Source organism: Lepisma saccharinum, chromosome 10 (assembly GCF_977018435.1).
Source record: "Lepisma saccharinum chromosome 10, izLepSacc3.1, whole genome shotgun sequence".
Classification (NCBI taxonomy): Eukaryota; Metazoa; Arthropoda; class Insecta; order Zygentoma; family Lepismatidae; genus Lepisma; species Lepisma saccharinum.
Window position 1 is genome coordinate 10,512,644 of NC_139238.1, and position 26,491 is coordinate 10,539,134.

General features: G+C 40.0%; 1 protein-coding gene across 1 annotated transcript in view; it reads left to right on the forward strand.

Annotated features, from left to right (window-relative positions):
- The first annotated feature begins 899 nt into the window (after positions 1-899).
- LOC145994199 (nose resistant to fluoxetine protein 6-like) overlaps positions 900-26,491 on the forward strand; it is a 39,234-nt gene continuing 13,642 nt past the window's right edge. Inside the window, exons 1-7 of the mRNA XM_083130294.1 lie at positions 900-1,356; positions 16,747-16,991; positions 17,987-18,201; positions 20,389-20,486; positions 21,753-21,952; positions 23,111-23,271; positions 24,739-24,907. Coding sequence (XP_082986420.1) covers positions 1,080-1,356; positions 16,747-16,991; positions 17,987-18,201; positions 20,389-20,486; positions 21,753-21,952; positions 23,111-23,271; positions 24,739-24,907 — 1,365 coding nt within the window. The 5' untranslated portion in view covers positions 900-1,079. The remainder of the gene's footprint in view (positions 1,357-16,746; positions 16,992-17,986; positions 18,202-20,388; positions 20,487-21,752; positions 21,953-23,110; positions 23,272-24,738; positions 24,908-26,491) is intronic.

Sequence of the window (26,491 nt, forward strand, 5' to 3'; positions counted from 1 at the left end):
GAAAGCAGCCTTCAGAAATAAAGGCAGCCATTCGTATAGGAGTAACACAAGTTGCGCGCGTTTATGGTATGTTGCTCGAACTGGGTAGTTTTCTCAATATTGTCTGTTGATAGCGCAGTGAATGCTTTGTACAGACTTGATGCTACCCACGTCACTTGTTTCTTCTGTGAAACCTCAGTGAGACCAAAGCGACACGGGACAGGCAATAGACAACAAGCGACACATGTAAGCCTTAATAAATAAAACCTTTCGTCCTGTGTCGACACAAAGTGCATGTCGCCTTGTGGTCAAAGGGTCCCGGGTTCGATCAATGTGGAGGTTCATAGTTGTTCGTATCCCACTTTAAACTGTAGGTCCAGTCACGATTAGCTGGGTATAAAATGGACTTAAAAAACAAAAACTGCATGTGGCGCTTGTCACTCGCACTGGGCCGTTTTCTCAATAGTATACACCGTGTCACCTCAGTCTGTTGGTAGCACATGCACAGTGAATGGAGCTTATGTCGTTATTCACTTCGGTGTGATCTATGTAGCTTGTTCTGTCGTGTGTCGATTTCGTCTGAAAGCTTCTTAAGCAGCTTTTCAGATGAAAGCGGCACGTATCACTTGGAATGGAAACGAGTCTTCAGAAATAAACGCAGCCCTTCGCACCGAAACGACACAACCCCGTGGGGGCCCGTGTCGGTTGTCACTTTGCTGAGAAACCCCGTCTCATTTCGGTCTGGAAACTCCAACTTTGGGCAAGTTTTATTACATTTGGCAACACTGAAATATAAATTTTCCTTTGTCATTTTCTGCACGTGCAGGTTCTGGACAATACTGGAAAAATATTGTGGGAATCAGAAAAACTTAACCAGTTCATCAGCTGCTTCACAAGTAGGAATGCAAGCAAACCGGTCACGTGCAAGGTCACCCAATACTTTGGGCAGGTCGCGCCTGCATGCAACACGCGCAAAGACTGACCTTACCACGCGAACTTCTTCCTATGTAGCAGAGTTTCCCGGTTACTCGCTGGTCGAAAACAGCCACTCGCTCGCAACATTCGGTGTACGTAAGCTCGGTGGCCCCACTCGGAACAACATGGGTCGACCAAATCTCGCTCCGCTGCTTCTTTGCCTCGTGCTAGGCCCGTCGGCTGGCTCGGCGTTCAGGATCGCAACCGATAGACTCGATGCAAACGATTCTCTCACTGGAAGACCGTCGTTCGATTCCCGACAACTTGAAAATGCTCCACGACTCAACGGTTTCTTCTCGTCTTACGTTCCGGCATCGGATTACATCTCCAATGGCCTCTGCAGGAACCACAGTCGGATATTCCTGAAGGAACTAGACAGGTTTACGCTGTGGGCGGTGGCAAGTAAGCATCTTCTATTTTCTTTTCATCTTCTATTATTTTCGCTGATTGCCTTCCAGATGGCGTGGTGGTAAAATCATCACATTGTAATTAAAGAGCCCCAGGGTTGATCCTCCGTGGAGGTGCAGTCACCTGCAATAAAAATGGAACACTGTGATTCTCTGGCTTCCCCGCAACATGTTATATGTGTTGCCTAACTTTCCGGCGATAGCAGAACTTCCTATTGAAAAGCTGCTATTAGGTGTCCCATCTTTATTGGCAGTGACTATACATACAGTGCTTTGGGTCCAACTTTAGAACTGCAGTTCCAGTTCCGATTAGTCCATCTGCGCATAAATGGACTTAAAGCTCTCATCTCAGCGGACATTTTATGTTTCAGTGTTTCCAACCAAGATGATTATTAACCTAAACCTATACTTTTTCATCTTGCTCTCTCAATCACTTTTGTCAAGATGGGCGTGATAAGGGGGACAGAGGGGACGATCCTTCCCCGAAAGTGAGTTTTTTTAAAGTTCACTTTATTAAGCACGGATACACTAATCGGGACTGGGCCTACCCTTGTAAGGGGATTTAATTTTGATTTGATTTAGTTTATTTTACTTTGCTTTTCTGCCACTTTTGTCTAATTGGGAAGGTGGGGATGAAATCGATGAACGGACACACACCCATGCCGGGATTCGAACCCGGGACCCCTGGAAAGGTGGATTCGAGCCTATATGTGGCTCTACTGGGTATCGAAACCGGAAGCCCAAGGCGACGACCAACAAAGAAGTCCTCCCTCGCCCACTTTCAACTGTAAACCCAACCTTGTCACCTCTTCCTGTCTAAAAATAAGTATAAATTGCTAATTAAGATTAAAGTAAATGCTCTCTCTCTCTCTCTCCCCTGACCTCTAAAATTAAGTGATCACACCTAGAGACTACGTCTAAAATTAAATTTCCAGTGAACCTGGAGCTTGACAGCTAGACGACGTCCATCGTCACCCACGTGAAAAGCTCGTTAATCGAACAGCGATTCCCACAAGTGTTTCAGGCTCTTTCTTGCGACAAATGAGCCGTGGCAAAATTACATTAACAATAGTCTAAATATTAGTGTACAGCAGTGGTATCGCCATAGAATTTTGGTCGTGGAGTAAAAGGATGGACGGAATATTTTCATGTGAATGTTTCCGCACATCTGCTAAGATTTCTTCCTTCTTTCAATCTCACCCTCCACTCTCTCAATCTTCCATTCTCTGTTTTCTTCTGTTCTGTTCTTGGTCCTTATCTCCCATCTTCTACTTGCTAACTCTCATTCTTTCTCAATCTTTCATTCCCTATTTTCCTATTTCTTTATACTTATCTCCACTTTTTCTTGCTTGCTATCTCATTTTTTCTTCCTCTTCCTTTATATTTTTCACTTTCTTTATTCTGTTCCGTCTTTTCGATTTTCTCTCCCCCTTCTTTATTCTGGCTTGCCAATCTCTAATTTTCTCTCCTTTAATCTTTCATTCTCTTCATTCTGTTCCTCTTTCTCGACCTCTCTCTTTCTCATATTTGTCACGGGCTGCTAATTTAATAACTAACTAACTCAACAGGACTAACTCAACTGAACTGAGCTTAGCAACGCAACAACGAAGAATCTCTCGCCTCACCTGCTGGGCGAATTAAACATTACATGAAATATAATACGGTCAGGATAAGTGCCTAACAGTCGGAGTTACCAAGAATAAACCTAGGAGGATTTGATTTTAAATACCTGAAATGACGTTACATAATACTACGGTGTTTCTGAATATACACATATATTAAAGCACAGATAAATACACATTACATCTTGCCCTCTTTCACTCGATCTCACATTCATTCTCTCATTCTATGGCATATTGCGACAATATGACAAATACAAAGGTTAGATTAATTACTACTTTGACCATACTCTTGCTATGTCTTGGCTACATTGCCTTTTACAATTTATCGTTTAGGATTTTAAGCATAAAGTGAATAATTGTTCCTTGTGCGAACCCCTTCTATCTTTTCTGAAGGTATAATTATATTTCAATGAACTATCGTTTGCGGCTAACATAAACTCTCATCTTTAACATTTGATTACTCCGCCGGAAAACAGATGTCTAGGGTTGCCATAGCACTGATTTAAGTTAAGCAATGATTTGATTTACGCAGATTCGCGGTAGATAGTCGTCATCTTTCTCACACACGCACATGGTTGGATCTTACCTTCGCAGCGTTCCCTCTGACCTGGGTTGGGTGAAAGTGGTCCTACAGTTCATGAAGACATCTGCACTCCAGGGTTGCACTTCGCGGTTATCCTGGTTGGCGAAAGTGGATCGGTCGGCGGCTCCATCTGGCATCATTGGATCCTGGCTACACTCGTGCACTGTCGACTCCATACGACAACTTGCGCAATAATAGGTCAGTTCTTCGCGGTCACTCGTAAGTACAGATACGTGACTTGGGCGATGAGACGAACATACGCGATGAGCCATTTGCGGTTTCACATGGATATCAAATATTATTAACTTTCACTACTTTGGACGTTGTTTCGGACGATTGACACGGGTGGACGTGTCTGGCGTTATTCTCACATAACCACACGTATGTGCACGGATGCGTAGACGGCGAGGGGGAGAAGGATCCCCTGGTTCTATTCTGCTCTACTCCATGGCTCTGAAACACTCACTCGAGGAAAAACAAATCCAGACCTCGCAGCTAGGTCGCGCGTAGCTCACACACCGGTGGCGATTGTAGGCAAAACTGTGCAAAACTGTTCCAAATCATCCCTTTTATTCCAGATTTGAACGTAGTGACGCGCTACCCTCTATGATCAGGTGCTTGTTTATTGTTTCTGGTGCTTTGACCGTTGTCCTCCTATCCTGGCCAATGCTCACTCAGGTCCTTAACCCTTGGTATCAGCCCCTCGCGCAGAGATTAGGCTAACTCTTTCTCCATTGTATTCGACACGTTCAGAGAGGCCAACTCAGTAGGGTTCCGCCTTCCTTTCAATTCCGCGATGAATCTTTAATAATTCATAACTCCCGTATTTCTGTTCTGATTAGGCTCAAATCTTGAAGTCAGTACTTTCAAGATGTGTTCTACCGCTGGTTAAAATCTCATCCAATTCGGTCCATTGGTTTAGAAGTTGCATTTTTCTTGTTCTTCCCATAAGAATGCATGTAAATCCGAATTCGGGCGAAAACTGTGGTTGAGCAAGCTAGTGCTGGCTAAGGCAGTTCGCTAGACACCTGTATTCGCGACGGATATTAATATTACCAATTGCAATTAATTCCTACTAACGGGCAATTAGATTAATTACTTGTCACTCAATATTTGACCGTTATATATTCTTTCTTCCTTTTTGTATCTTTCTTCCTTTGCTGCTCATTATATATATGGGCCTGGTGCAGGGCTACTGGCGTGCGCAGAGGGGGATGGCTGATGGAGCTACAGGACCCTCCGAAATTTTAATAAAATTAACATTTTGAAATTAAAGAACTGAAAATATCGGGCAAAGACAGAGTAGTAAATGCAACACCCTTGAAATGAGCCCATACTGTCATTTTTTGAGAATGAAAAGTTCTAAATACCAAGTATATGAAATATTTTATTGTGTATGCCGTTCACCAGGAAGCAGTCAGGGGCGCGAACGTTTGAAAAATATTGGATTCTTATGAGTTAAAAGATCTCACAAATTCTCCTTTCCATGTATCATGATATTAATACACACCAAAAATGTATTATGCAACAGTCCCTCTAGTGCACTTCTTAAAATAAACTTATACCACGGCTACATATATCTTAATCTCAGGGGATAGGTTCTTTATTCGAGAATTCCAAATAAGAAAGCGTTTTTATAGCCAAGAGGATATAGTTAAATGCGGATCTATATTCTGAAAACTGTACACAATACAGAAAAAATATATAGCGAAGCTTGTATATACTTTGATATATATATATATATATATTTATATATATGCTGATTCAAAATTACGAGAAGAAAGAAGATTTCCTTTCAATTATTCATATATTGATCCTAGTGATCAAAATTTGATTTAATAGGATCAGAATGGAGAGGTACATTTCTGAATTCATTTGCTCACTTATTAACTTTTCTGATTGTTTCATATACAAGCATATTCTTATTTATCTTAATTTGCTATTTACAACATTTTATTTACTCCTTCTATAATTTTTATACTCTTCCTTTACGTATTTTGCATTTACTATAATGTATATAATCGCTCTTCTCCGCTCCAAGTTTCTACAATGAACTCTGCTCTTCTTTATATGGCGTGCTGCCATCTATCGTCGCTCTCGGGAAACATTTCTTTCTTGCATTTCTCATTGTGTCGTCGGAACTGGCACGTGAGAATTATTATTTTAAATCTATTTAATGATTTCAATAATATATAACAATAACAAATGCAATAATAAAAGAATAACACGACAAATTATTGGGTGGGCTCGGGCACCACAGAATGCAGGTATATACTATCCACCTATAAAATTCCCGCCCCTCCAGAAATAAAAATCATGCGTTCGCCACTGTGCGAGGCACACCCAGTTTGCAACAGACGCCAAAACAAAAATGCAAAGTTGGCTCTCCTAACCTAATCACATATGCATTATTAGGCCTAAGCGGAACTGTAGGTGGTAGAACAGCCGCAGCTGAACCTCGCCCTTTAATAAAGGAAAATTGAATTGAAGAGTCAGGGAATTGTTATGCTAGGGTAGTTGGCAGTGGCGATGCTACATAAAGGGCAACTAGGGCACTGCCCCACAACAATTTTAACATAAAAAGTTCATATGAAGAGACGATCGGTAAATACGCGTAAATATATATTTTTTTCCCCCTCAACCCCTACGTTGCTGCAACCAGACTTACAGGGTATGCACCCTGTGCGAGGTTAATATATTTCTCCGTCCTGCTGGAGAGAGTCCAATCTCAGCTCTGCCCGGAGACGTGACGTCACTGACTGATCCAAACATTTACAGCATAGGCAAGGGACCCAAGGGACGGTCCCCTCACAATGGAAAAGCGCAAAATTCGTAGCCGTCTCTGGGCAGTGAACGAGGTGCCCTGCCCATTCATGTTTGCCTCGTTCACCGTTCAGTGTTTCCAACGCTTGGCAGGCAGTTCATTCGTTCTTCCAGCCTGCAGCAATAAGATAGAAAAAAAAATCCCTCGAATGCTTTTCTTCACGCTTGTTCCGGCGACCTGAAAAGTTGACAACACTTTTTATTGCACAAACTAGTCCCTAGTATTTTCAAAAAATATCCTCCTTTCTTCCCATTGTAATACGGATTTGGATTTGAGTTAGTGTGTGAGTTTGCGTTGCGTTCCGTCTGTGCGTATTGGTCGCTTATAAAATAATTAGTTTTTCGCGAGTTTATAGTTACTGTACGTGTTTATTTATTTGTGTAATTGTGTCTGTGTTCCAGCAACTTGACATGCAGAATATCTTCGTAAGTATAAACGAACTTTTTGGGGGTACATGGCCAATGTAAAGTGTTGTAACTGAACTTAACGCTGCATCATCTTCCTACTTAGTCATTGATATTAGTGGATACTTGGTGAATATGACCTTGAATTATGTAGAAACTTTAATATCTACGCCTTTCAATTAATTGACAATGGAAGAGAAACTGCAGTGTAACATTTTCCTAATCATTCCAGTATCTACCCAAAGTTTAGTTACTGCAAGCGTATAGGGTTCCGACGTCAATATTAGAGTTTTTTTTTCATGTAATTTGTTCCATGTGTTTCTGATTTTTCGTATTCCTACGTAGTGAGTATTTAATGCTCTTTGGAGAGATATCTTGATCAGAATGTTAATTTTATTCCAAATTGTTCGAACAATTTACTTACTCCATATCAAGGAACTCCCCTCAAAAACCTTAAAGAGGAATATAGAGGTTAACTGCCCCCTCCCCCTCCAAAAGAAAAATGTGCCCTGCCTGACGGAAGAGGCACGCGCCGCCCCTGGTAGTTGGTAGTCTAAGGCTATGTGAAGAGGGCTAGAGCCATCCCTCACTCACACGGTGTAGACGCAAATGCAGTATCATGGTTACAGAAAAACATTTCTCTGCGATTAAAATTTTACATTCAGATGTCCCCGGTTATGGAAATAAATAAATATGGGCATTTCCATCTGTTCAATAGAACTGACATTGTTTAGTGCAAGAAGGAAATTGCTTGTTCGTTACATGTAAATATTTGAAACAAATAATTAAAGCTTAACTTACCACTTATCGGTAACTATAATTTCAATGTATGTTATATATATAGAACACGTATAATATGTAGTAATTTTAGGTAAATATAAATACCTATTATGTATACTTTGTGTGATCCTTCCTCTTGAAATAATAGTACTAACGAAAAACATGAAAATCTAGCTTTCTTTGTTCACTTCGACACTGCAATGCTTAAATCGAAAAGGGGCAGAAAACTAACGTAAATTTAAAATACCAAATAATAGGCTACATCGTCTGTTTTAACTGATTGATCTGTTCTATTTCACTTCGCCTTTCTGCCACTTTTAGCTAATCGTGACGAGAAGGATGGAAGGTGATAACATGAAATTGATGAAAGGGCAAAGACACATGCACGCACACAACACAGTCCCCAGAGATGATTATAATTACGGATGCACAAACTGTATAAGTTTCGTCAAAATTGAAGAGGGTCGAGCAGAGAGCATTTTTGAATTTAGGTCACTTAACATGGAATGACCCATATGCTTATTTTCACGTCTTTTCGCGTGTGAAAAGTTCTGACTTCCGATATCGTGCATTAAGGATTAGATAAAATGGAAGGGTGTTTTAATGTAAAATGAAACTTTGTACTTGACTATTTTCAACGTCTGAATTTATGAGTCAATTAAGAGCTCAATAAATTGCAGCTAAAGTAATTATTTAACGCGCTATGCAGAGTAAGAGGCCAGTAAGTCTAGTATGCATGATGTAAAGACGAAACTTGGCAGAGCGTCGGTCTCGTCTAGAGTTGTACCAGTAAATGGCTTTTCTTAATGCTTTCTGTTCGATCTGTTCCATCGAAAAAACTTAATTTTATCCTACATATACAAAGGTCATCCCGAAATTAATACCTCCACCTTAATAACTCCTCATTGTTATTGCAATGAAACTGCACACACATACAATCACACAATGCGATATGTTACTAATGCACACAATTCTTCATTTGCAGGTATCTAAATAAACAACATGAATAGCAGGAAAAAACAAAAAAAACTGTAATTCAGTTCTTGCAAATAGAGGGTTGTCACAGGCCATTGCCAGTAATGCCCCAACCCCCTTACAGTCCTGATTTAGCTCCATCGGACTTCCATTTGTTTGCCCTTCTCAAAAACAACCTTCATGTGAACAGCATATACAGGACGCTGTGAAGGCATGGGTTAAAAAACAACCTCAGGTTTTTTTCCAGAGCGGATCTGGGTATTGGGTTGAACGGTGGCAGAAATGTATCGAAAGCAAAGGACAGTATTTTGAATAGCCTTAATAGGTACCCAACATGTGTACGTATCTATTTTCACACAAACCTTGAACTTTCATTGCAATCCGATAACAATATGTGGAGTAATTAAGGTGGAGGCATTAATTTCGGGATGACCTTTGTACATGGAACCGTGTAGCTCGAACTCACAATTTGCACTAAGGGATTGACTTGTACTTGTTATAAATAATTTATATATTTTATCTTTTAACAATCAGGTTGATATCCGCTTAATATATACGAAGGAGTCTCTTTGTAAAATTAATTAAACTGAGGCACGTTTTCAAATAAACCGAATATACTCTCCGACACTAAATCTCGTATCAAATTTACAAAGTTCTGTCTCGTTATCCGTCTCGTCAATTCTCGAAGGGTCTGGTCTGGATCTTCTCTCAGCACTATTCCTAAAATATAGGCAGCCATTTTTAGTAATGAAACCATCCATGAACACTGAAATATCACCTTCTAAAAAAATATGTATTACGTAAATGGTAATTGGTTCGTGTTCGTAGAAATATAATTATATTTTTGAAACATCACAAAACAAGACATTTTAGAGTTTTTTGTCATACACTCAACTTAAACACTTCTAATCACACCATGTGTTAATAACTGGGTTTTACCAGTGAAAGCAATATACCCATCATAAATTTACATTGATTATATCCAGAGCTCCAACTTCTGTATAATTTCCAACTCGCAAACATTCTCTAAGAAATGGCAAATAAATGCTATCTGACAAGTCTTGAACGGCATACCTATATATTTACAGACCTTGTATCATGAACTGCTTCTTGTATAATTGCAACGCTCTTCCCTCTTAATGGAATGTTGTAGTTTTTTTAAAAAAAAAACGAACAAAGTGGTATGACCTTCTGACGTCTGTCGGAAATGTTTCCATCAAATATGGAAACAAGCTTCGACTGGTTTACCAAACGCAACAAGACCCAACTCGAAGAATTGTGTGTGCAAGTTTATTACCGTGGTATAGTGTGTGGATGGGCACAAAATCCGGATAACTGATATCCGAATATCTGGATAGAACAGATTTGATTAAGGATTTGTAGAAAATCCGTTTAGTGATATATGAAAATGGCGAATAAAGGTATATGTGGGTAGCCAGTAAAACGGATAAACGATACAATGGCCCGGATAATGAACACAATCGGATATTCGGATAATCCTGACAATTCACATATCCGGGTAATCCGTATAACTGGATATCAAAATATCCATGGATATTTGAAATCCGGATTGAATATTATCCAATATCCGGATTTGGCCATAGTATAGAGTTCCGGAGATATGAACAAAATATTAACTTTTAGTCTTTAAGTTACAAACTAACCACATTTCCAATCATACTTATTGACCCTTAAGGGGTGATCTCTGAAGGCAGCCGAATTGCCAATCGCTCATCCACGTAAGGGCTGTTTTTTTTAGGCTGACGAGGCTCTGGCGCCTGAATCCATAGCCGGGATAATCCTCTGTGGGGCTTGCATTGTGTCGTCCATTTATGTTTGTCATTGTCCCTTCATCCATCCCACCACTATGCATAGTTATCCCCATTGCCGCGATTCGCCAAAAAAAAAAAAACAATCAACAACAAAACTCGGGGTAAACAAAATCACTGCACAGTCCCACACATTTCTCTCGACTAATGATTGTCTACTGTGGTATATTTTTTTTAATCGGATACTTCTTATGGAATGTTATGTGTATGCGTGTTACTGGCCAATTACACTTCAAATAATTACAAACTTCAAAATACACTTAAATCTAAGCAAATTTAACAACATTTCAGATTACTTTGTGCATTATATATATAACAAATAAACATATTTAAGCTCATGATTTTCTCTGTTATCAGGGCTGACTCTAGCGTTATTTCTTGAGCATAGTCCAACAATGAAACGGATTTCTATGAAGACTTTTTCAGATCAGCTATCGTAAACAAGAAGAATCCAACTACGAAAATAATATATATATACATACACACACACACACTAAATAATTATATTAAAGGAGAACATATTGTACTGTAAAATTGTGTCATTGTAAAATCATAAAATCTTTTTTTAAAAAATGTGGCTGGTACACATCTTAATAGCTTAAACCAAATAAATAAAAAAAAAACCTAATAGAATGGAATTTGTAATACGTTTAATTGATTGAATTGAATTATTTTACTTTGCGTTTGGCTAATTGCGAAGATGACGTTGAGATGAAGTAGATGAAGGGACAATCACAAACATATATGAACGGCACACACCACAATCCCTATAGAGAGTTATACTAGCCATGTGTCCAGACGCCATAACCTAGTTAGTCCGCAAAATGCAGTCCAGGGGGTGTTCAATGTGAAAGGGTCGCCCCTTACGCCTCTTAATACGTTTAGAGAAACTAAAAATAAAATAAATTCATTACACCATTTCAAGTATATTAAATAAACAATGATAGAAAAATAAATTTTATTTTTTAATTTTAGATCTCTCTTCTGACTCTTAGGCTAATCGCAACGTTGAGGATGATTGATGATAAAATTGATGAAGGGACAACCACAAAGAGAGCAACAGGACTCGAACTTACACAACCTTAGGAGAAAAGACAGAGTCAATATCTCGTAGCAATTAACACAAAGGTCAAAAAGGCGACCAGAAAAATATAAATAGACCAGTAATGCAGCCGAGGTGGCTGATATAAAAACTATATATAACAATAATGATGGGAGGTAAATTATTCCAAGAAAGTACTTTGTATCTTCCCCTAACAGCTTTTTCTAGTACTCCATGCTACCGTATTAACTGACGTTCCTTCACGGGCCAAAATCAGAGCCCCTAGCAAATATCCCTCCAGGAACGCCACTAGGCAGAAGACTATGATATTAGGCCCGCTCTAGACGGAAGCATTTTCTTTAACATTTTTGCTAGCATGAATGCTATGTAAATGCTTCAAAAAGTCTTACAGCAGTACTTTGAGCCAAAGCATTTCATGGAACATTTAGGTTAGCTGTTGCGAATATAATGTACACTCAACGGCGAAAGAAATAGTAGGCAAATTGTCTATCACCGTCCGTTTTCCACAATGTGATGATCATGAATTGAAATAGGCAGAGGACAACATCTGCTATGTATAACCAGAAATGCAAAACAGCACAGGGTGTGGAATAAAGAGTAATGAAAATAGTGATGAACAATTTGCCTACTATTATCTTTGCCGTTGACTGTACAATACATGCAGCGCTAAAGGCACATCGAGTTACACTTATCTATGGTGAGTGCACGGTGTTCACAATTGAAACAACTAATATATTCTTCCATACGTGTACAGTAAACGTAAAGTGTGTTTTTAAGCAGCGCCACTGTTTTGTACATGAAGCCACTTAATACGAAACGTTATTCCTATCGGTTGAATATATATAGTCTTTTTAAAATGTGAAGTCATACATTGTTTACATCTTACGCGGCCGCCATTACATCTGCAGTCTTGACCTAGAGGTCGCTTCTGATTGGTTATGACAAGAAAAATGAAACGGGAATAGGACTGATCCTTGAGAAATGCCATAAAATTTCTCACTTTACACGGTAGCATTTTGGTCAAGCCATAAATGTTTAAAAAAATGCTAAGGGAAACGCTTTCGTCAGCCTTACTCCCACGAACCGCGCAGGAGATAATGTATCACAGTAACTGGATCTGTGCAAGGGGAGTGAGGCATCACAGTCTCTTCCTGGACTTGAGGAAGGAGAACTGGTTGTTAAGAATGGTCAAGGTCTTTCGCTCGCCACCTCATTTCCTAGCTAGTTAAACGAAAGTAAAAGTGTTCAGAGCAACGAAAGCGAGTAGTTCTTCCTTTCTGTTTCAGTTGGCTAATTGTGAAGTGAGCACAAAAAACTGGTTATGCAAGATATAAGGAAGTGTGGTTAAAATAACTATATTTACCTTGTATGGTGTATTATTATTGATTGATTGATTTTGTGTTTTGTCCACTTCATGCACAGTAAGGATAATCGGGACTGGACCTACAGTTTAAAGTGGGATCCGAACCACTATGTGCCTCCAGCGGGTATTGAACCTGGAACCCCTTGATTACAAAGCAACGACGCTACCACTGTTCCACCGGGGAGTCCCGTTATATTATTATTATCGTACCATATGACCTCAATTGAATCCCCCGGGTTCGATATCCGGTGGATGCACATACTGGTTCGGATCCCACTTTAAAGTGTAGGTCCAGTCCCGATTAGCCTATTTGTGCATAAAGTAGACTATAAGCAACAACTCACTCACTCGATAGAATCTTTTTAATTGTTGCCTGACGATTTCTTCTAACCATTAATTGCACGGGTTGAAATGAAAGGTTTTTTCCTTGCGTGTGCTTGAAAGAAATGTGCACACGCCAAGACTGCTACTAGTCCTAGTGGTGTAAGGGATGACCCTGTCTGAAATGTCAAACTCTCTTCCACGAAGTGCACCCTGGATTGCATTTTCCAGAGCTCCGGCGCCTACGCTCTGTCAGTAAAATTCTTTGTGCGACTAGTTTCTTCTCCATGTGTATTTGTGATTTGTCCTTTCCACCAATTTCATCTTATCACCTTTCATCCACGTCTTCTCGCTCTAATAGAGAAAGACTCAAATATTAAAATTAGAATTTGGATGCTGCATGGGTGAGAGTCCCCTGTCAACGGGCTGGTGGTTGAGAGACACCGTTCTAGTTTGTTCTTTTAATCTTTTCCTTTTATCATTTTATTTATTACATCACTTCCTGTTTGGTATTATCATATTCTATCTATATTCTATCTCTCATCATCTCTTATCCTTTCTATTATCTTATTTCTCTTCCTTCTAGGATCTCATTTTATAATTTCACTATTTCTTCTTATTAAATTCCTCTTATGTCATTTTTCCATCTATTTTATTTCTATCAAGCTATATTTCCACCACTCTTCATTCGTCATCATTGACGATATCTCCTTGTAATTGAAAAGCCTAGTTTATAGTCATTTTAGCCACTGCTCAACATGAAAAACTATCAGAATGGATTCTGACATTTGTTCCTACACCAATCAAGGCCATGTTATGCCAAAGAGTAGTAATTTGTAGGTACAAGAAAGACAAAGAAAAAGACAACGAACTAGTTTTCCCATGTAGGTGGACGAATGTATACAATCGACCTTCAAACATGGTTTCCCAATCCCCACACGTGTACTTTTTCAAATCCATCCGGAATTCAGCAATTGCTAAAACCTGTTACACTCTACATTCTGTGTTATGCCAATAAGCTTGAAGTTGCAGCGGAAAAAGCATGAAGAAATGGACCTTGAAACGAGGAGGAAAACATGTGTTCTGTGGAAGGCCAACCAATGTCAACTGCTTCTTTCCAGATTGCTTACACGATCTGTGCATTTATTGCTAGCTTAGTTGGAAAAATCCATGTACCATTCAAGCGGAATCTGCCTTGTGACGTAGGCAAGACAGAGCAAGGCATAATAATTGGTTTTGCCTGGCAAAGCTCTTGTAGTCGCATATGTTGTAGCATTAGGCAATGGCCTGAATTGATATGCAATTCCATTTTAAATCCCATACGGAATATAACGTGGCTGAAATAGTGCCTGAGAAAAATGTACAAGTTCTGTAATTGTGTTTGGAGTAACAACTCCAGGGAGACTTTAGACCAAAGTGACATGCAACACGGGAGGTTTAACAGCGACACGAACACCGTCCAGTCTTTGGGGAGAGGGGGGGGAACACTGCGCATGGGCGAAAAATTAGACCGAGGCGACACGATCCACACGATGTTCAGAAAACGTCCCAGTCTGAGCGACACGCGGCAAGCGACTCGGGGGTTTTGTACGGAAATGACAAGTGACACGATCCCCTTCAGTCGATAAGCAAGCATTCACCGCGTATGCACTACCAACAGACCGAGGCAACACGAGGGACTATATTCAGAAACTGCCAGGTCCGAGCGACAAGCTACACTTGAAGTTTCGGTTGGAAAGGTTCCATTGATTACTGAGAGCTCGTTTCCAAGCGACGTGTATCTTGCAAACCAACATTCAGAAATAAATGCAATTTTTCGAACCAGAGAGACACAAGCTGCAAGTGCGCCCGGTCTGTAGGTAGCGCATGCGCGGTGAATGCTTGCTTGAAGTGGCTCGGTTCGTTTGCAGTTTGTGACTTCGGTGTGATTGATTTTTATGGTATGGGCACATCAGCACATAGGCTATTTTTGCCCCTCACACAATACGAGGTTTAGCCTCTTAAATAAATAAATCAAACTGAATACAGTACTATAACAAGAAAATAAAATGTAAAAATTTCCCTACTCAATTCTTAAAAATAATTCATTACTTAACAGGAACTAAAACTATACTCACTCGGATGACTAAAAATCGCCTTACCTAGGTTAAAAGTTGAATCTGTGAAGGGGCACTGAGCACACACAAGTAAAACACGGCTCATAGAGAAGAATTATACTTGCCTTGGGTCCAGCCGCCAGAGCCTCGTTGACCTGCAAAACAGATTTTACTTTGGTTTTCTGCCACTTTTGGCTAATTTGCGAAGATGGGAATGACTTATGATATGATGAAATTGATGAATGGACACTCACAAATATCCATGCCCAGGCCAGGATTTGAACCCGGCACCCTTGGAACCATTCCGCCAAGGGAGTCGGCAAGATGAAAGAGATGAAGGAACCATCACGAGCATATAGGATGATACCAGGAGCGTATATTCTAGGGTAGCTAGGCTATCTACGAAGCCTGAAGTCTAGAGTAAAATATAAAAGATAAGATCAATTAGCAATTGTAAATAAACTTACCCATTTCAATTAGAGAATAATGGCAATTCTGAAGTTGGCAACCTGAACTCTCAGAAGTTGGCAACCTGCATTTTTAGAAGTTGGCAACCTGAATTCCTAGAAGTTGGCAACCTGAATTCCTAGAAGTTGGCAACCTGAATTCCTAGAAGTTGGCAACCTGAATTCCTAGAAGTTGGCAACCTGAATTCTTAGGAGTTGGCAACCTGAATTCTTAGGAGTTGGCAACCTGAATTCTTAGGAGTTGGCAACCTGAATTCTTAGGAGTTGGCAACCTGAATTCTTAAGAAGTTTGCCTGCCGTTGGGATGGTAACGAGACTTCTTTGAAGACGTCAAGAGAGCAAAATTGATGTGTCTAACCACTTATACCGGGGGTTTAGGCGAGCCTAGTCTTCTCCATTCCTCCATAGCCTAGGACCACGTGTCATCGTGAGGTATTGATCGACCACAAGGAAAAAAACCTTGGGACGAAAAGTCCCCGCGCAGCTTTCCCTTCTTCCCTCCACCTCGGGCCATAAGGAAGCATGGTCCACTCCCCCCCTCCCCTACTCGCGGGGGTACGGTGCACAGGAGTCAAGGGTCTGCGCAGGTTGTTTTGCTCGTGCTTCCACTATAGTACAGGTCTCTGCATAAGCCACTGGATGATACCACACGAACACCACAAAGGATTATACTGGCTGAGTCCAGACACCAGAGCCTCGCTAGTCTGCCAAACGCAGTCCAGGGTGTACTACGTGGAAGTGAGGCTGACATTTGGGTGACTTTCGATAGTGCTAACCCTTACAGCCCGTAGGTGAGGTTGACCTTCGGGTGCCTTAACCGAAGATCTCCCCTCACAACCCCCGATTCGGTGTGAATTCTCAGAGACGTGCGTCACCTGTTGCTTGTCGCTTAGGTCTGAAAGCTCCTTTACAGGTAATCATAACATTGATTTAATCCTTGTAATTTCTAACCGTAATTAGGGCAACTTGGTTCGTGTAGACAATGCAGATTCTGCAATATGAGAGCCGTTGGGAAGATATTTCCTCCTTTTCTAAAGTCTGTCTTTCTTTCCTTGCAGTGTTCGACGCCTCAGTGAAGATCCCCGAAGGAGTTCTCGCTGGTACGACGTACCAGCTGGGGAACTTCGACGAGTGCATCAAAGTGGATGTCCCGCTGGAGGGTGAGGCAAGACCGTTGAGGGGGAAATACTGTTTGGCCACCGTCCGACTGTCGCTGCCCGAAGAGCTGTTCAATCGCACGCCTTCTCCCGGTGTCCCCTACCACCGTCTGGACCTCAAGTTGTCGGCGTGGGAGAAGCTGAGGGTAGGTTGGGGTATAATGCCCTTTAGGGTATAAATTTCTAATGAAGAGGTGTCTGTTAGTTGAAAGTTAAGGACTGAAAGTGCGTCAGTATCTTACGCCTTGTTGATTGATTGATTGACTTAGTATATTTTACTTCGCTTTTCTGCCACTTTTGGCTAATCGCAAAGATGAGGATGATGATGTGATGAAGGAACATTCACAAAGAACACCCATGCCCAGGCCGGGATTCGAACCCGGGACTCCAGACGTCGTAGTGCGATGTGATAAATACTTCGCCACGGAAGCCGGCATTGTGCCTTGTTTATTTTCAGACTAACTGAACCCAAAGGTTCATGGCTGCAGAAACACAGGCCTTCCATCTGTCCCTATCTTGAGCAAGATCTATATACTCTTTTCCATCCCTACCGATTTCCTTTAGGTCTATCTCAACGTTGTACGTCCATCTTCGTCTTGGCCTTCCTACAGGTCTCTTACCATCAGGTTTCCCAACAAGAATCCTGTGAACTCCTCTTTTCTCTCCCATTCGTGCCACATGGCCTGCCCACCTAAGTCTTCTTCATTTAATTATTCTAATAATATCTGGACATGAATACAAATTATGTAGTTCTAAATTATGTAACCTTCTCCACTCACCTGTCTCCTCATCCCTTTTAGATCCAAATATTTTCCTAAGGATCTTATGTTCAAATACTCTCAATTTATGTTCCTCTTTCAATGTAAGGGACCAAGTTGCACACCCATATAATACTACAGGTATTATTATAATAATAATAAGATTTTATTACCTTTATTACTTAATATTACTTATTTTCGGACTTTCCCTCGTATTTTAATTAATATAGTTTTAATTTAATTTAATGTAAATATACTAATTTAAGCATTCGTAATAATAGTAATAATAATAATAATCTGAGACACTTGGTTCGGATTTATGGACGTGCTTGTTCTGTTAGATGGATAACTTTTAATTGTATCTTTACGATCCATATTTGCAGATAGTAACGGATAGGGCGCAAATGAGAAGAGACATCACCCACTGGGCCTTCTGCATCCCTTCATCATGCACAGCCAAGGATCTGGAGGAGTCGCTCAAAGAGTATCTGGAGAAATCGAAAGAGGTCTTCGGGCTGGAGCTAAAGGCTGAAGTGGAGGAAGGAATGTGCCAAACCAAAAATACGAAGCCTTTCAATTATGCCGAAATAGCTGTCAGGTAATGTTAATCCCCAGTTTAAGAGTGCAGTATGGAGCTTGTGGCGACAGTGTTGGGTCTTACTTATTGCACCCATATAGAACACTGTGTTATGACGTCATTGAGGTGTATGCCTCCGTTGTTAGGTTAGGCTTGTCAGGTTTAGTTCTCCTTACAATGAAATATTTCGAGAATTGACCAAAAAGTTATTCTTTTTGCTAAGAGAACCAAACCTAACAAGCCAAACTTAACAACGAAGGCAAACCTCAATGACGTCAGAACACGGATTTTCTTCAATATGCATGCGATAAGCGAAACCCGACAGTGTTGCCTCATAGTGCGCAGCGGCAGAAGATTGTTCCAACGTGCACTGAACGTCTGCTGTAGCACAAACCGAAACAAAAGTTTGATTTAGTTTATTTTACGTCGATTTTCTGCCACTTTTGGCTAATCGCGACGATGGAGATGTGTAATAATTATGTAAAATTGATGAGGTGTATGCCAGGACTCGAAGCCGGAAACTTTGGCGTACAGTCCGAAAGTGGACCACTTAACGCGTTCGACCATCAATTCGGCTATCATTAGTGTTATTATTAGAAACTAGCCCCGCACCGTGAAGTCTAAAGCGCAAACTTTGTTCTCCGGCTACGGGAGGTGCGAGGGTTCGATTCTCCTGGGGGAAGCGTAACAACTTCTCTCCCGAGATTGCGAATTGTGTATGGGACCCGTGGCTACCCACCATCGTGAGGAAATTTGGAAGCTACGAATGAGTAGCGTAACCCTGTCATGGAAATCTACAACAACGAATGGAGGTTCGTCATGCTGACCACACGTCACCTCGTAACTGGGTGGTTGATCTCCCACCTCGTCAGAAGGGATTGAGACCGGCAGTCGGTAGGTAGGCCCCGGCTCTCACGGTCTTATAGAAGTATCGAGAACTTCGTCGACATGTCACTCCTTTATCGCACAGTGGATGTGGTGTGCTTGTAATCAAGAGGTCCTGGGTTCGATTTTCGGACAGTGCTTCGGAACCCGTCTTAAAATGTAGGGGGTACCGAGGCGTGGCGTGCATGTAACCGGTGTTACCGCAGATAACAGCAAAATGTAAAGAAATTAAAAAGTTTTTTTTTTCTCAATAAAATAAGAACATTGTTAAATAAGTTAACCAACAACGTTGCAGTTGAGTGTATACTGCAGAGGACATTTTTTCTGCAGCCGACAAAAGCGAAGAGACCCCTCAAGGGGCAACAAGAGGAAAGGACGCCTGCCAATGCAAGGGAACAGCGGGGAAAGACTTGGAGGCAAGTGTGCTAGGGGGTTATTCATATGCCTGTTTAGGGGTCCTGTTGCCGCTGCGGCCTACCGGAACAGCAAGTGTTGTCACATTGGATTTCCAGAAAAAGAGCTAAATCCCGCCTAAAACGGGGATACTATTTCTCTGAAGCAACAAGAGCTAGACTGCAAAGCCAAGGCTGGATTTAACTACAACTGAGACCGTTTAGTAATAGACGAAAAGATAAGTACTTGATGCGATTCGTGATTTGGACAAACCTTGCTCCAAAAAACTAAGTTGGCAACAGTAGTACGTACATCTGGACTTTCTCCAACCGCTGGAGGAGGGGAATTCTGTCGTCTGCTCACCACAGAAACGTCAAACTGACCTGAATGTGTGGTTCTTCTTCCCCATCCACTTCTTTGCAAAGAAACAGAGATGGTTGACAAGGCTCGACTACTATTCACTGGATTTTCGCGGTAACTCTCTCATGAGTGGTAGTTCTTTCTAGGAGTGATTGTGGCTAAATAAATCATTGAGCGGATTGCAAAAAAAAACAGAACAAAAATCCAGATCAAAGGTATGTTTTTTTGGGGGGAGGGGGCGGTAGGGTGGAGATGATAACGTCTGATGGCCGGTAACACTTTTGAAAAAGTCAAGCCACGCCACTGGGGGGTACAGTCCTGATCAGCTTTATCTACGCATATAATTGACGTAAAACGAACTTAACCTTGCCACTGGATGATAAACGCCATCAACATAGGCCTTGTTATCATTAGCATTGATGTTATACGGTGCATACATGTCACCAGTAACTTTCCGAGATCATACTATTTGTTGCCCTAACTTGCTTTCGATTTATTTTGGCAAAAAGCAATGAGAACCGGTTTTGCAGCTCAAACTTGATTCTAATCCACTTTCCCTTTCTCTTGCAGCGTCACGATCGGCGTGTTCGTCTGTCTGGTCGTCGCAGGAACCCTGTGTGACGTCTACGTGGTCTCCCCAAGGACGAAGAAAATCAACGATTCAACATGTGAGTGCCTGCTTCCGCCATTCTGAGATTTCCACGCAAACGCCAAACACTCCCACAGCACACTAACATCTTCATTACTACACACGGTCACTGGCGTACGCACACGGGAGCTGGAGGGGCTAAACCCCTCCTCAGAAATTTTGAGGAAATCACGGAAAAAACACTCAAATTCGTCTTAAATTCACGCCTGATTGAGAGAGGAATGTTTTGAATATACAAAATGTCTTATTGTGTATGCCACACCCTAGAATGCAGCTTTGTGCTATCCACCTTTACAATTTCAGCCCCTTCCGAAAAAAAAATCCTGCATACGCCAGTGCATAGATGGCACACCACAAACACTATGGCTAAAATTTCTTTCTAATTTTAAAGTGATTATGTGAACGAGGTGTGTAAAAGTTAATGATACAACAGAATAACTATGCACTTCAGAAAACTAATTGCATGAAATGTTAAAAGAAAATATATATGATGAGTATTCACTAACCTAGTGAATCGAACAGAAAAGTCTCCCTCAAAAAATAATAAATTGTGAAAAATGTTTTATTAGTTTATTATTTTACAATAATAAACAAGCATAATAATAATAAATTATTGTTAGTATTTCTCTATTACAATGGCTATACAGGGAAATAAAAGGGATTTAACCTTCAGTAGTCTGAGCGAGAAACTTCATACATTTTGAAATGCACATAGGAGCTATCATTAGACCAGAAAATGGAATTGATATTTTACACATTCCCTTTTTTTGGAGATAGAATAATGATTTTTACGAATCTAAATGTGGTAAGATTTAAAATAACTTTTTTTGGGTGCCAATTCTAACAAGGTGGCCCATGCTAAAAACTTTTCCAGTTCAATTTGCTTCAGAATTAAGAAAACTAATTAAAAAGGAGTCACTTTTCCAACTAATATTATTGGGAAACACTTCGGTTCTCTAACGATACAACACGAATTTCATTACATGGAAATTATTTCCTACTTGTTCTCAATTTTGATAATATTAACCTGTTAGAAGTTACATAATCATCTTGCATACAATATTAAGTGATTTCCCTTATTAACTTGCGAGTCTCGGAGGCACATGGTGGTTTGGATACCACTTTACACTGTAGGTCCAGTCCCGATTAACCTATCTGTGCATAAAGAGAACTTTGTAAACCTCAAACCCTTATTAACTTGAAATTGAAACATTCAGACATGGCACCAGTTGAGAGGCTCTTATTTTCGCATAATGTCGTCACACTAATCGAGTCCCTTTTCCAGATTCCAACAAACTGGAGGAGTGTTTGGTGTGCTTCTCCATGTACAGGAACATCAGGAACCTGGGGAAACACGAGGAGTCCCAGGGAGAGGTCCTGGCCATGCACGGGGTTCGAGTGTACTCCATGTTCCTCATCATATTCGGCCACCGGTGCATGTTCATGTTCGGAGGCCCTCTATACAACACAGAGTTCCCAGAACAGGTGGGTGTCAATAACATTTCCTTGTTAAAGTACAAGTACAATGATAAGTAGGACTAGGAATTGAATGACAAACCATCCTTTTTTCCGGGCTTTGAAGACAATGCTAACCTGATAGTATAGTCCGTTTCACTTCAGTTAGAACTATAAAACATTGTTTATATTTTGCATCTTTCGTTTGTTTTTAGGCTATTTTCAGTATTTTTTTGGCGTTTATATTTTAATTTTTTTCATCTTTTTTTAAGTTTCTTTTTCTCGTTCCCAGTTCTTTCATGATTTTTTTATGCATTTGCTAGCATAACGTACATATTTAAATTCCCTAACTTGATTGATTGATTTGCTTTATTTTACTTCGCGTTTTGTGCCATATCCTGGGCTGTTCTCTGCCCCGCTCTTCTCTTCGGTGTACCAAGGTTGCCTACATGCAAGGAGCGCATTTTCCACGGGGCCTCTTTTAAAAGACTCACCCAGTATAATCTCGTTCACAACAAACAAAACTGCATTTTCAGGTGTTGACCGACTACTGCGTAGTGCAAGACCCACTCTGAAAGGAGGAAAATGACTTCCGGAGTATTTTATGTAACCTTGAAGTAAAAGTACAGAAAATTACATTAGCACTTAATTGGCTTTTCCCCTTTGATTCGATAGTTTAAACATCAAACAGATCTTATCAAATTATTCAACTAGTCTCTTGTAATTTATGAAAAAAAATCAAGCTTTCATTCGAAGGGCGAATATTATTTTTAAGCCATTTTTTTAATATTTTCTATGTCATCAACTTCCGGGCCTTAATGATAAGTGTGTATTTTTCCATATTGATTGTTTTATTTTACTTCGGTTTTCTTACTTTTTTGGCTAATCGCGACAATGAGAATGAGTGGTAAAAAGACGATATGGATGAAGGGACAGTCACATGGATAACAATACAAGCTTTACAGAGGATTATACAGGCTGAGAGTCCAGACGCCAGAGCCTCGTTAGTTTCCAAAATGCAGTCTAGGGTGTGAATTGACTTTTGGGTAATTTCGAAGAGGATCACCCGTTGCACAACTATTTTCTAATATGGCATATTTTCCCAGTATGTCACGTCCACATTGGCAAACAGTGCATTCCTACTATTGGGGTAGGCCTACTAAAGATTTCATTTTTTTCGCATTTCAGCTGTACTTCTATGTGAGGAACATGTTCTTACTGAACGGGCCAATCATAGTGGACACATTCTTCATGCTCGGTGGCTTATTGTACTGTTACCTGTTTCTGATCGAACTGGACAAGAGGAAGCGAATCAACATACTCAACTTGTACATATGCAGATACATAAGGTAAGCTACTTAATGTATTTCTGTTAATATACTTGTGTGTACCATTAGACATTCGCGGTTGCTGAAATGAAGTTTTACTGTGTTATGTAAATGTAAATATATTTATGTTGATGAGCTTATGAGTACGTGCCTATTAATGTGTATCAATATGTGTATATATTTACTTCATTACTGTTTCTATCCTATTATGGTTATATTTATTCTAGGAAAAACTAATCTACATATCTATTCATGAGATATGTGATTTTGGACTAATGTTCTGTAATAATAATGTTGTTTGTGGATTTATGGGTAATTGATATATACTTTATACGAGGACGTCATTACTCTATATTATATAAGTATACTTACGCAATAGTTATTTCTGTGCAATATGTAGTATGCATGCTATTTAATATTACTTATATTCATATTTATATTAATGCCTCTGTAATTGGAGATATCTTTTCTCTGTAGATACATACATAGCTGCCAATGAAACCGTACCTAATCGGTTTGTAATTGGCTATTTGGCGCCGCTTTCCTGCCACGCTTGGCAAATCGCGGCGAAGAGGATGAGTGGTGATTAGATTACATGAGGTGACATGAAAAGATAATCACAAACACATGTGGACATGACACAAATTACAAATCCTGCGCTATAGCCTCTGTGGCCGAGACGTTAAGTTGTCGACTTTCAATTTCGAAGTTACCGGGTTCGAGTCTCGACCTGTGAATGGGCGATTTTTTCCGAATGTCCTTTCATCAATTCAATCTAATTACCACCCATCCCAGTCGACGCGATCAGCTAAAAGATAAAAAGCTACGCAAAGTAACAAAAAATGCATATACAAAACTCAGAGTTCTTCTGTCTGCGGCTATACACTCAGCGTGGAGTTGTAAGTTTGAGTTTCGTTTGAAGTCCACTTTTATGTACAGAGAGGCTAATTGGGACTGGAGCTACAGTTTAAAGTGGGATCCGAACAACAATATACTTCCACTGGGTATCGAACCCAGGACCCCTTGATTATAACGAGACGACGTTAACACTACGCCATCCTGGAGGCTCCAGCGTGGACTTTTAAGTAAATTTACACAAGGTATGGTCGACGTCATTAGTTTGATTTTTACAATTTAGAGTCGCTTTTCTGCCTCTTTCGGCTACTCGCGACGAAGAGGATGAGTGATGTGAGAAAATTCATGAAGGGCACCCAGAAATAACGTCCATACTCAGGCGGAGGTTCGAACCCGGAACACCTGACGTTGTAGTGCGTAACCACACCGCCACGGAGATCGATGACGTCGTTAGTGTTTCAAAGGCAACACATCCCGTTGCAGCGAAGATAAAAATTGTGCAAACCAGAGCTGACTTGTTGGTGGAGAAACGTCACGTTATGCCAAAGACCGGGTTCGAGTCCTGGTCGAGCCTGCACTTTTCGAAGTTTGTAAACAGTTGAGACTAAACTTATACACACATTTCATTTTCAGACTCACGCCCGTATACCTGATGGTTGTTGCGTTTTATGCCACGCTGCTCTACAGATTGGACTCTGGGCCCCTTTGGGAATCGAAGATAGGAGTCGAGAGAGACAGATGCAGCGAGAACTGGTGGGCCAACATGCTGTACATCAACAACTACTACAAGACCGATCGGATGGTAAGTTCCTCTCTGACAACACGAGGCTGCTACCGAACTGAGCGGATTTTCTATCTGGATAATTAAATCAAATGCTACTTGTGATGTGGTGAAACAATAAAATGCTGACAACGGCAACATTTATTGTAGAATAAGGCACTTAAACGCAATGTTTCCATCCTCTAACAGGGTCTTCTTCAGGCAAACTGTGAAGCCTTGTCTGAAGAATACCCTGTTAGAGGGTGGAAACATTGCGTATAAGTGCCTTATTCTACAATAAATTTTGCCTTTGTCAGCATTTTATTAAATATGGAAACAAGGCTTAATACTGTTGCTAATGTAGTGCCTCTCCACCAGACTACGAGATGTCCTTGTGAAACTATCCTCCCCCCCCCAAAAAAAATATCTTTAAAAGCAAATCAATAATATAAGTATCAGTTTTCCGAGTATGATAATCCAGTCATCGATTTCCTAATTAGTATTAATCGCAATTTTTCGGTGTTCAGAATGCAACATGCTAATGACAACCAGCACTTTGCAAATTAATATAATGATGTTTGTCTGAGAAAGATCTCATTAGATCTGGCAACTTGTAATTTAAACCTGATTTTATATTATTCAACAAATTTAGACATAATCGAACGTAATAGATTAATTTTATTTATTAGTATTAAATTTCAAGGGTACATATTAAATTTTTACACATTACTTAGATATTTTCGACAAAAATTGTTGCGATCGGGGCATCGACTTTTCGCAAAAGAACGTACCGTATCTTGGTCTTACAATGGTTTCCGTGTTGAATTCAGAACCAACCTTCAAACATCGACAGTTCTTGCAAAACATTTTCTTTTTTCAAAATCATTTAAGCCAACTTTATGCAGACACAGTGTAACTACAATTTAAAACCGTATCATAAGTATACAAAAATATGTCTCCCTGAAAATATCTCGAATTTTTGCTCCATTTAAGAGTTAACTTTGACATTTTAGTAATATAATTATCACTTTCCCACCTTAAATTGGGTTCTAAAATCAACTGGGATAGTACAAATATATACGCAGGGAATTTTCCTTCTCCGGTTGGCAGTCGCCCCCGAAATCTTACAAATATATTTTTTAAATTTTTATTGTTAGTAACAGAAATTAAGTCATAACCACAGTAAAAACTGCATTATATCGAAAAACGTTTAGGGTATAATAGAGGAACCAGATTATAATTTTATATTCTACCATTTAATCCAAAGAATAAATGGATCCACAGCTTCCAAAACGTATAGTTTTCTTTGTGAGAGGTCACAGAATATAAACTTTATGAGTAAAATTTACCACAAACTGTTAAAGCCTTTTTTAACGATTGTGTAAAGTTAATGACAAAATACAATAACTATGATTTTCAGTACACTAACTGTACAAAATATAAGAAAGGTAGTGGACAACAGTTGTGTTAGATATTCACTGATATGGTTGATGGAGTAGCAAAGTGTCGCCATTTATGTAATAATAACAATAAATTTGGATTGAATTGGTATATTTTTTAGTTATTATTGTAAATTTCAATAGTTATTATTGCCATTATTATTTGTACTAATTAAGTTTTATCAAT